The sequence below is a fragment of the Varroa jacobsoni genome, unplaced genomic scaffold, assembly GCF_002532875.2.
Source record: "Varroa jacobsoni isolate VJ856 unplaced genomic scaffold, vjacob_1.0 scaffold_1271, whole genome shotgun sequence".
NCBI lineage: Eukaryota > Metazoa > Arthropoda > Arachnida > Mesostigmata > Varroidae > Varroa > Varroa jacobsoni.
Window position 1 is genome coordinate 3,505 of NW_019214173.1, and position 11,755 is coordinate 15,259.

Consider the following 11,755-nt stretch of genomic DNA (forward strand, 5'->3'; position numbering starts at 1 on the left):
TATAATTGATGATATTCAAATAACGTCAGAAAAAGTTCAACTGCATTTCGACAACGAGACTTTTACCAGACAATTAGACATTTATAAAATAGAAAAAAAAAAAGCGTTTTTAAAAGCTGTAGAAGAATATGCCAATACTAACAAGCATCGATTTATACAATCTGCTGTAGAAGTGAGCGTGGTATCATTACTTACTGCAGCCGGTAGCTAGTTTCGATAAAATCGTCGTATTACATGATTATATCATATGGATTTTACTGTTTGATTTGACTATTATTAGGTAAAAGATGCTGGACGTTGCGTACGTAAGCGTGAACAAAATCGTAAATTTGTTCCCGTTTCTTGTTTCTTGTTCTCAGTCCTTGGTGAGCCATATCTGCGAATCTAGTCCAGCGCAGCGGTCTGCTACGGCTGACATATTATTATTGGTTAGGCAGAGTTCAGTATAAGCACCATGGCGAATTTTTCCGCCTTCACGCATCCATTTCTGTGACTCGTCCCCTCGACAGGATCGAAGTAACACTAGCTGACCCACCGAAGAATTGTCCACGGATAGGCACCTGCAGCATCAGGCAAGTCGAACATAGCAACACTGCAGGAGAGGCAAACACCTCCTTTATCATTTCATATTATCATCATAAAAAGAACTAAAGGAGTTACACTTAGACTCGAATAGCACTTGAATATTGACTACGCAATAGGTAATATCGCGATGAAAGTAAACACGCAGAAGTAAGCAGTGACGTACCAGTCGTGGACCATAATCTGGTTGTGCTTTGTAATACGGAAGTCCTGGTTTCCGCCTTGATAGTGGCAAGGATATAGATGCACGCTAGCATCGTCGCTGACGCTTCCTAGGGTGTCAAGACAACGATTTCCTTGTTTAATGTAACCGTGCACGTTTTCAGGAAGCTTTAGTTCTGGATAGACATTTTTTAGGTACCTGTAGATTTAAATTCACATACAATAGAGCGTGCCATGAAACGTAAAATAATTTTTTTGAAAATAAAAGAAATTTTAATATTTATAAGTTGCCTAAGTGGAATGAAACGTCTTATAATATATCCGTTCATCTTAAGTTTACATTTAGTATAGTTTTCATTATAGCCTTCTTTCATTTTCCTCCAAGAGCGGAACATTCGTTATTCGTGAGACGTCTTCTTTCAAGTCACTATGGAACGCACTTACCAAGCAAAGTTATTACACCGTAATTGTTCTCTTAACTTTAAACGAGCGGATATATCTCCATATGGGACGCCTTTAGCTGCAGGAACTTGTTCGTAGTAATGCCGCTTATACTCATCCATCCAAACCTCAGCGGCGCGTCTCGTGTTACGGGCAAATACCTGAAATGTGTGCCGACCAAGAATGACTTTGAACTGGAAATCAATCAATTGCGTTTATTGGGAATACACTGCTTCGGAAGCTAGTGTCCTTTGTAGTTACTAATGAAGGTTTACTTGCATTTCATATTACAGACAGCCTCCGTCTGTCACAGTATTATATATAATAATTTTTAGGTGAAAATATCAATCTATGTCCTAATCCAATTACGGCCAGAATAACGTCGGTAATAAAAATAGCTGTAATCACTCCAATGCTCTAATGATATTTATAGCACAATGCGTATCCGACAATTACAGTATACCCTATCGTAAATCTTAAGGGCAACTCAGGGGCAAGACTTAGTAATAAAGCAACACGCTTAATTCAGAGAAACTTGTGGTTTGATGCGCAAGCTAGTTTTATCTCTGCTCTCGCCACTCCTCAACGGCGCAATAGGTCGTAAATTTGTGAATATGTTCTGCCATTTAACCCTAACAGAATCCTAAATCTTCCAAAATTACCTTTCCACTGCCTCCGGGAAACGTATATGGGTGCTGTTTGCGGAACACGTGTCCCACCCGCGAGCAGGGCACAATCTCAATGGTACCTCCACATTGCCACACTCGAAACGACATCTCAAGGTTCTCGGCTCCCCACACGTCCATCTGTGTATCGTACGTACCTAAACGGCGAAATTCGGACCGCGTAATGGCAAACAAGCCCCCTGCCATTGCAGGCGTTAAAATTGAGTCGGTTGGAGAGTCAGGCTTGCGTGTGAGAAATTCCCACTGCAAACAGACAATGAAATTCTCTCGTATCTCAGTTCAGTTAAATCAGCTGCTTATATCTGGTTATCGCTTTTGACGCGCCGGTCCGATTGCGACTAACATATCAAGGTAAGATGAGAGATGCTATAATCTGTATGGAATTGACTGGATTACCTTTTTCGTATATTCTGCTCGCGCACACTTACCATCATAGGAAACAATTCTCTAACCACTACTGTGGATAAAAAATTATCTTTGTGGCTACACCATCCCTTGCGGTAAACATGAGAGAGTAACTGATTAAAAGATTAATAACACGAACGTCGGAACAGACTCCAATCTAAGTAGTAGTTGGGCACGTAACTTATCGCTAACTAGGACTACAGGAAAAAGTACCCGTCGTAGCTTAGTGAATTACGTATTTGCCTGCTAATCTTAGGGACGCATGGTGTTCTAGACTCGAAGTTGCGCATCAGGTAGAGAGCCGGCAATGCTTAACGGCGATAGCGAGCGTAGAACTCGAAACATGGAGAGGCCAGTGAAGTATGATGGTGGATCGGTGACGCGTCTGTTAAGTAAACTAAATGAGAAATCCGAACTATGATGCAATTTAGGATTAAATTCACATATATCTATATATACATATATATTTAGCAGCTTTATCGTGTTCGTTCCTTGAGGCGATGTGTCTGATCCGGAAAGCTTTGCCGCGCAATTCGTCGAACGTTGAAGACTTCCCTGCGAGCATTTACTTGCTATGAGTTCGGTGTTGATTTCGTCGGTTAGAACCAGTTACTCTGCGTGTATAGTTGCAGCATGACATAAGTAATATCACAATAATAGAATTAAACGCGTCGGGCGTTCTGTGCACGGACCAGTATTTTTAACAGGAATGACAACATTTTTCTTAATATCAATTGTTTTATAATTTTATTGTTCTATAAATATACCTCTTACGGTATGTATTTTACCTAATCTTTATCATACTGACTCGTGTTGTTTGTAAATTACATATGTTTAGATGCTATAAGGGCAAGGGGAACCCTGACTCGCTGAGGACAAGACAGATCCAAGGCATATATATATGGGGTGTATGAAAAATGTCTATGCACCGACCTTGAACACGAGATTCCAGTCGAAGCCACCGCGAAGATCGGACGAAGCTGGAAAGTAGGCAAATGTCTCCATCGATAAGACATCGATTACGGGACATGCGACACGCGTTGGATCCTCTCGAATTCGAGATAGCAAAGGTTCGAGCCATCCAGAATTGCACTCACAATGGCTATCGAGAAACGTGAGAACGGGAGCACTTGCACGTTCTGCGCCGAGGACTCGGGATCTGAAGGTCAATTCAGTAGAAACGATCAACGAGCACTTCTACTGTGAATGAAAACGAAAATGATGCTAGTCTCTAGATGCCTGCCCGTTTACTACCAGGTTAGTGAATAGTAGCACTACAGCGAAAGTAAGCCTAACACTACGCGCGATTGAAATTGATTTTTCTAACTCTTATGAAAACATTATTCAAAACAGCAAACAATAGATATGATCCTTGCCTAGAAGAAAAGCGATATCGAGTCTTCGATCGAGACGTTACATGACATATCTTCAAGAAAGCACATCTTTGGATTATTAACGCAAATCTATCCATAGTAAAATTTACTACGTTAGAACTAACTCAATGTTGAAGCCCTTCCGCAGCAGAAAATAACTGATACAAGTTACTTATGTCCTATTTGATAGTGAGTAACGTCGTTAAAAGCGTGATTCCAACCTTTTAGTATAGGTTACAGGTGGTAAATGACGACTAATAATTTCCATTGGACTGTGGCTCCCTTCAATCTCCATAAATAGATATTGATCTTTGTGAAAATTCAAAGGATAGGATCATTACGTCAACTGACTCACGTATCGTAGTGAACCCTTAACGAAACGAATCTGGTGCTAACAATACAACACGTGCAAAAAAATTGAATTCGTAGCATTTTATACTAGCCTATGTTGAAAGTGATTTGTAGAATATTAATAATTTTGTTAATTAAAATAATTAATTCTGTAATAAGTCAGTAGAATTTTTCGGTTTGCCGGTTTAAGCTCTTCTATACAACGGGTTGTTTTTTTTTTAACTTAATAAGCCTTGGGTCTGGCGAAAATTTTGTAATTGGTAGTCGATAGAGTACACTCACCTGACGAGTCCTTCTCTTTGGTGATTCCGAATGACGCTGACTTTATCAAACCTTTGCTGAATCTCCAACCCGTCCTCCGGGTCATCGCTAGCATCGTCAACAAGAATAATCTCCTTAAGTAAATGTGCCGGGGACCGTCGTAGGACACTTACCACCTATATGAAACAGATATCCACAAGTAGTATGTTGGTTTAAAGTTTCGAGACACAGATTAACTACCATATCATGTAAGAAATGTTAGGAAGCTCAAAAAAGTCGAAGAGCGTTATTAGAATTTTCGTGATGGTCTATGAGTGTAAATGCGTAGAAACTCTCTGGGCTTTTAGAGATTTTGGAGGTGCCCTTTATCGCTGCTCTGATATATCAATTTCGCTAGTATGAAAGAATATGCGGCCAGATCTTACCGTTCGCAGCAGTGCTGATCGCGCTTCATTATGAAACGCGATGATAACAGAGGTTTGCGGTAGATGAGCTGTGTCGTAACTGTTGTGCAGTGCAAGGCAGTGCGGGTGGCGTGTATCTGGAATTGGGCGCCCGATCGCCGCCTCGTCCGATGCCGCCTGATTGAATTTATGTGCTGCATATGGATCGGGGCCCGGAGGGCGTTTGCCGATATATCTGAATCGCAGTAACAGGGAGGGAAATACGGCGAAAAATTAGAACAAGATACCTATTTTGAAGATTGAGGTCGCTCAGAAAAATGTAACCTGCCATTCGAGGAAAAATTACTGCTATTCATTCATAGATTATTATGTTTATGGTTCTTATAGCAGTAGTGTGAAAGTATTACGCTGTGCTATTATATTGCCTTTTAGTAAACGCACACTATTATCCGCAAATAATTCAACATCGTCGTTATGCCACATATCGTTTAGTCAACCGTCATGCCAGATGGAGCACTGAAAAACTTTTCAAGGTGTCAGTGCCTCTAAATGTATGTTTCTTTTCCCATATTCCGGCTCTGATAATCACGTAACCCCACAGGACTTTTCGTGTCATAGGACGGCAAACTATTTAGAAGCATTTTTGGGTAGGCAGCGAACCCAATTGTCTTTTTTCTGCTGCAGAGTTTCTGTTGCCTGCAGAAAAATAGCACTTTGGAACGGGTTTCTCATACAGACTGAACTAGCGTTTGACTACATCGTACTGGAACAAAATCCAAAAAACTGGTAATCAAATTGCGTCTTCGCAGCAAAGTAAATGAATCGTTTATCCTTAATTGGCAGGTACAAAATTCAAATTCACAAATCTGCAGATATATCTAAGGTGAATAGATCTATAAAGGGATAGATAAAGACCTGCTAGTCCACTCATCGTGAACAACTGATCCTGTGGCGTCGCGATGAAGAGACGCGACGAGATAGATCGATAAGGTGGCGGCCGTCCAGAGAACGCCCACGGCCAAAAGGCGGCCCCGCGGTCGACGCAGTTTGCCGCCAGAAGAACGCGCTCGACTCTACCGACGCAGGCAGCCAATCGGGCAATTGCAGCCACCTAGGACCACTCCAAAGCAAACTGACTCACGACACACGGTGGATTTCGGCCAGCGTCATCTAGGTACGCGCCTCCGCGTCTCACTTAAAATAAAACACTTGAGTACAGCGAGCGCGTAGCGCTGAACATTGCGAATATGACGTTCCCGTTTGTGTATTTCAGGGTCGTTCGTAAGCTTCCTTAAAGATTCGCTGAGTAGAAGTTAGCGATCAGTGTAGAAAATAGCCCGATTTTAACTGAAAGGTAACGGTGAAGCTGGTCAATCGCGACTGAAATCGCGGACGGATAGTGGATATGTGTAAAGCACCAAGATCAACCTTACATTTTTATATTACACATCAATATTTTATGACGTTCCGTGCTTAGTGAGTCGACCATGTTACATTTAACAATCGCCTAGTTACTTTGACTTCGTTAGGAGCATCAGGTTTATATTGGTTTACCAATAATCCTTGTATATCCACTTGATCAGAATTACTATATAAAATATAAATAAATAGAGTCTGTAAACAATTGAGTATTGGCCAACACGTAATCCATGTAAAGAAACGCTCCGAATAATTGATGTCTACAACGTCAAACATTTCACCTCGATGCAATTCTCCTTGCACATTTTGTGAAGTTTACTAGATTTTTACCAGGTATTGGCTCACGTTTTTTCTACGTAATCCATAAGTTACCGCAATATTCTCATTATCTTCAAGGCTAGCTCAAACTACATTATGATTCAGACTTAATGCTATATCTGCAGTACCCATAATTCTCGTACCTTTAGCCAGCTACCTTTTGACGCGGCATAAATGTCAGGAGCCCGTACTATGGTTTAAGACAGTCATAAGATATAGAACTGGGCCGAGGGAAATCGCTTTCAATTTACTGCCGCTACGATGCTGCGTCACAATGAGGTGGCAGCATGGTTTTGCGTCGTCCGAACGGAACGTTTCCCGAAGATCGTACGTCTAAACAATGCTACTGGCTCACCTCGTTTAGGGTCTTTTATTAGCTGATACAATGCTCATACAGAAAAGCAAGTAGTTATCACATTATTCAAAGATACACAACACCTAACTACCCCAATCTCACGGAGAAAACAAGCTTGTCATATGTGGTAGCACAGATTTTTTTGCCGCAACTTGTACAGTCGGACCACGTAACACAATGCACAGTACGTAACGTAGCTGAATTAGTGTCAAACAACACAAAAATTAAGATAGATACCCACCCTGGAGACGTGCCGAATTGGCATGCAAACAACTCTGTGCTGGAATAGAACGATATGATGCTATGCTTATGGTGGGGGGTGGCCTGCAGTTCGAAACCACCCAGACGAGCTAAAGGTTGAGAGGCCCCAGGCCCTCATTCATCCATCCAAGGCTAAAGTCTCAGCCACCAGAGTGGTGGGAGCTTTTTTCTCCTTTGGATGTTAATCGTACAATTATCCACTAGGTGGCGCCACGAGTGCTAAAAGCTTATATTAGTTAGTCAAAAAGCAACATTCTCTTCATGCTCACAGACAGTGGCTTCTGGCCTTTGGAAAAGTTGATATACAAAAAGTTTCTTGTTTTGCATCCTGCCGGATCTGAGACGAAAACCAAAACATATTAAGTGCTATATTGGAAGAAACACCAGGTCTAACTAGAATATTTCGTATCCTCTATACGCATAAATAGTTATGTCGGACTAGCAACTATGTGATGTTTCACAACACTATTGATTTCTATAATTAGGCCTACCTTGAATGGTGTGAATGTCCTTCCAAAAAGCTTAACCCCCTATCAAAGCTCAAGGCTGTCCCAGCGGAGCTGGACTCTGCACAATATTTAGTGAACCGTGCCTTTCAACTGAATAGCTCAGTTAATGAATAAGAGTACAATATGTGGTTGTAGACACAATGTCTTGTGCCCTGAGTGAACTAACAAAGATCGTCTTATTCCGTAAGCACAAAAATAACAGAATCCCAGTTACATATTGCGCGGGGATTTAATCTATGTACATACGGTCCAGAATTAATGCAGCTCCGCCAAATTATAGCTACGTCTGGCGATAAACGATAGATCCCCGTCAATGAGCATATATTGAAAAGGTGTCGAACTCAACTTTCGTAAAGTCAAACCTTTACTTATACTTCATCACACATATAATTTCATCATATATTGTAATTTACACCAGTTTGTTTGTTTGTTATAACCTTAGGCTTACTCTGCCCTCTTCCTAAAAGAGCACTACATTTGCACTGTGATTTGTAGAGATGTGTTTCATCAAGGCGGTTGGCCTAGTGGATGGTGAATCAGTGTCTACAGCCTGTCAGCTAAAATAATTATTAAGTAAGCCAACAGCAAGTCGTTTTAATGCATAATATAACTTGATTGCATAATATATATGGATACTAGTACCTGATTTTGAAAATAATCCTGATCGAATTGGCCTGTAAGGCAATACTAGGCACACATTGGCAGTGCACTGCGTGTAAACTATTGTCGGATAGATGTCTCGTATTGTCAGAGCCGTACATTCTAATTAGTAGTTTAAACCATAGTTCAAATGCAGTCGACAATACAGCCTGAAAGCTCTTTTTGTTTATATTTCAGGACGAGTATCTTCAGCCACGGTAACTTACTACTACATAAAGCCTTGTGAAGTAGTCCTCTCCTGATATAGTGAAATGCGTACGTCACCTCGTTGCGAGCGAGCAAGCCGTTCCGGTTATTTGCCCACTGATGAACGGAAGAGTCGGCCGAACGATGTAACATTTAATATGGGTATCGTAGTAGCAGTTACTACTATTATTATATACTAACGTTCGCATCTCAACTTCACTGTAAATATTTGTTAATATACAGTTAATAGGCAATGGTCTTTTGTTATGCGGACAACTGTAAAAGAAGTGTTTAAATTAAGCGAAAAAAAAAAAGTTTGGTAGGCTAACAGGTCGCAGCAATAGCATTACGATACATACACTCGGTCCTATAGCTTTTGTGAGAAATCATTTCTGCTTCCTAAACGCTTAATCCGATACAGCGCTTTTTCGTGCTCCCTAACGCCTTGTCATTAACGCTCGTCATTAAAGCGAGCTTTAGTAATCGTCGCATCTGATATTTAAATGCAAAATCAATAATTTCAGCTACACGTTTACCTATTACACTCTTCTAAGAATAGAGCGAACATGTAGGTAGAGCTGTTTTTTGTAGCTTGCTTTAACCCGTTCTCAAACCACTTTCCAAGTATACCCACCCCGTTGTAACAGACAATTTTAACAAAAATGTTGATGAGCCGCCTTACCGTGAACTAGAAAGAAGAGAACAAGAACATTTACGCTCTGTAATATGGAAGATCGTCTTGACATTTTTTTTTTTTTATTAAAGCCCAAATGTAATCTTCTGTATGCTTTTAAATCATCTTAACTTTGAGAACTTTCATCGAATATCAGACTACCTACTTTTCCGCCGTTTTACTATCCGTCGATCAATTTTGTTGCTGGAAGGGGCTTTCTTGTAAGAGCATGATTCTAATAGTTCATAGTAATTGAGAGGTTCCGAGAGTGTGGGCAAACAATATTGTGATGAAGACCAGACAGATGCTACAACAGAAGGCTGAGATCACTAGTTGCCGTTCGACTATAGAATAGGTAAAAGTCGCATATCTATTTAAGAGCTGAAACAGGAGTGCCTCGCTTGAGCAAGAGGCCACTGCATTATGCATTGAATCATATTTAGAGTTATGTACGCAATTAGCAAGTGTGACATCGAACGCGTATATTCACTGTTCTTGTTATTCCTACTCACCGTTGCCCCGATCAATGTCAGGACCGTTGTTGCCACAATGGGCTCGTAATGAATGGCAAACATAGCGACACCATGTTAGAAGAAGATATGCAAATTGATACACTTACTATGTGTAGGCGTATCGTAATTTCTATGATGTAAATTTTCAGTTCCTCTTAGTACCGGTCCATCAAGTTTCACCAGCTTCTCTTGCTTATATTTATACGATTATTACTATTTTGTCGTTGTTCAGTGTGTATTATTTACATATGCCTATTGTACAACCGTTTAGCAGGGGGCTATCGCATTCTATTTGCGTGCAAATTCCTCTCGAGGTAGATCGCCTTTTGCCCTTTCTCATACCTTACCACTTAAGCTCACTACCATCATTCATTACTGGGACTCTTGCATCAGCAAATTCTCTTTCATCTCCTTAATTTTTGAAGTCAGAATATTGAGTTAGTTATCTACAATCTACGGCCGCTGTTCTTCACCACGTAGCGTTGGCAATTGGTCACCATTACTATTACGATCTCTATTCAATTGATGTTACTACTTTAAATATGCGTATGCTTGTTTCTGTTGCTTTCGTCGTTGTCAGTATATCACTATTATACATCGGTAGTATGCTGTGCTCATAAGTGATACACAGTTCTTCTATAATGCTGAGTAGATGAGTTCTAAGTCCTTAAAACTTACACCTATCTGATCGTTGTGACAGTCCAGATTTCACCTAGTAGGTCAATATCTATTCAGGCGAAGTACTACCTCAAATTATAGCCTGATTCTCACAGTGAACGCAACCGTTTCAAGTACAAATTCCGTCAAGTACTATCGATGTACGATCGGTATAGGGACGGTGAGATACGTACCAGACGTAACGAACGGTGATCTTGAAATTCCTAGAAAATCGTCTACCGGAGGGCTATGCTAGATAATAGTTGTTATCCGTCGACGTACGTATATGTACTACTACAATATACGCTAACATTTACACGTTGACCTTGACGTTGGGAACTGGATTAGGTGCCTTGTTCCGTTGCCGTAGAAAATCTCTTGCCCAATCTAACTAGCGGCTCGTTTATCGGAAGAGTCATTCTAGCGCAAGATTTCTGCCATTGTTACGAAGATATTCCTACGCTGTATGGCTAAACATATGTATGCGCTTGAAAATTCGATGGTGCAACACGACGGAAGTTCATTAGCGGGTCGCATTAGACGGACAACGTTTATCTCATTAATTCTTCAACTCAACAATATGTTTGTCGCATCGAAATGATAAACGCATAGAGTAAGAAAGAAACTTCCTGTTGTAAGTTCTATAGGAGAAAAACTCCGTTCCATTGATCCACGTTAAAGGACAATTCATATCGTATAAGCTCGAAGAAAACGATGTAGCTTAGTGATTTCGTTATTTGCTAAATTGTCACGTTTACTTGACTTTTTTTCCCATCCTCAAACAGCTTTTCAGGTTACAGCGTTCACTATGGAAGCTAACTAGGAGTACAATCGTGCCATGTTTCGTGATACGCTGATAATAAGAATTATAGACAACAATCGTCCGTAATAACGGTGGTGAACTTTATAACAATGGTCACGTATTATATCACAATACACCTATTGTGGCTGTTAATAGCACATTGAGGAAATGTTATCCGCGTTATATAATACATCCTTTGTCTATAAACAAGCGCTCCCCGTTTTCTCTAATGATAGAGCGAACCAAAAAAGGATATACTAGTGTTATCGTGCCGTACTATAGTTTCGGTTAGTTGAATGTTATCTTCCTCTAGCATGATTCTGTAATTGTTAATGACTCCCCGTAACCTTCGTACACTATAACGATCACAGCGCAAATCTCTTCACGCGCAAAAAAAAACATCAATACAATGATGCGGACACGTGAAATCAACTTAGGTAAATATTTAAAGCTCGTGGTCACTGCCACATTCAGACTTTTATCTCAATTCATACTGGGGTCAAGGTTCTGGGGTCAAGTCCATAAAAAATTGTGTCTCAGAGCTACCCAATCAAAGATTGACTAAGCTCTGTCCTCCGCCAAAATTAATCAATCAGACAATGTTAGCTGCGTTAATGCGAATTTAAAATTTAAAAACATTTTTTATAATATTTAGAAAAACACTGCTGGCATAGAGTACGAATCCGTAGGTATCCAAGGGGACTCGCATCTACATATATAGATTTGACTGAGATTACA

At 40.4% G+C, this 11,755-nt stretch overlaps 1 protein-coding gene and 1 long non-coding RNA gene across 3 annotated transcripts; one reads left to right on the plus strand and one right to left on the minus strand.

Annotated features, from left to right (window-relative positions):
* Window positions 1-6: 6 nt before the first annotated feature.
* Window positions 7-6,389, minus strand: LOC111268268 (polypeptide N-acetylgalactosaminyltransferase 2). Its single transcript, XM_086971612.1, has 10 exons — window positions 6,366-6,389; window positions 5,581-5,738; window positions 4,687-4,900; window positions 4,283-4,437; window positions 3,210-3,435; window positions 2,736-2,831; window positions 1,848-2,114; window positions 1,189-1,346; window positions 749-943; window positions 7-560 (listed from the first exon to the last, which is right to left on the minus strand). The coding sequence occupies exons 1-10, from the start codon at window positions 6,387-6,389 to the stop codon at window positions 356-358; spliced, it is 1,698 nt and encodes a 565-aa protein (XP_086827738.1). The 3' UTR covers window positions 7-355.
* Window positions 6,390-7,051: 662 nt separating this feature from the next.
* On the plus strand, window positions 7,052-11,744 carry LOC147752407 (uncharacterized). 2 transcript variants are annotated; one of them, XR_015314140.1, is made up of 4 exons: window positions 7,052-7,405; window positions 7,970-8,100; window positions 8,365-8,535; window positions 11,001-11,744. It is a non-coding gene; the product is annotated as an uncharacterized LOC147752407 (long non-coding RNA). The 2 variants fall into 2 exon arrangements; XR_015314139.1 differs by lacking the exon at window positions 7,052-7,405 and having other exon boundaries at window positions 7,612-8,100.
* Window positions 11,745-11,755: the final 11 nt, after the last annotated feature.

Bases quoted from the DNA above. Each gene is read 5' to 3' on its own strand.
- LOC111268268 (XM_086971612.1), bottom strand. From the start codon at position 6,389: ATGTGCAAGGAGAATTGCATCGAG. The intron at 4,901-5,580 runs GTCTTTATCTAT...ACTGCGATTCAG, and splicing joins CACGATGAGTGGACTAGCAG to ATATATCGGCAAACGCCCTC. The intron at 4,438-4,686 runs GTAAGATCTGGC...TGTTTCATATAG, and splicing joins GATCAGCACTGCTGCGAACG to GTGGTAAGTGTCCTACGACG.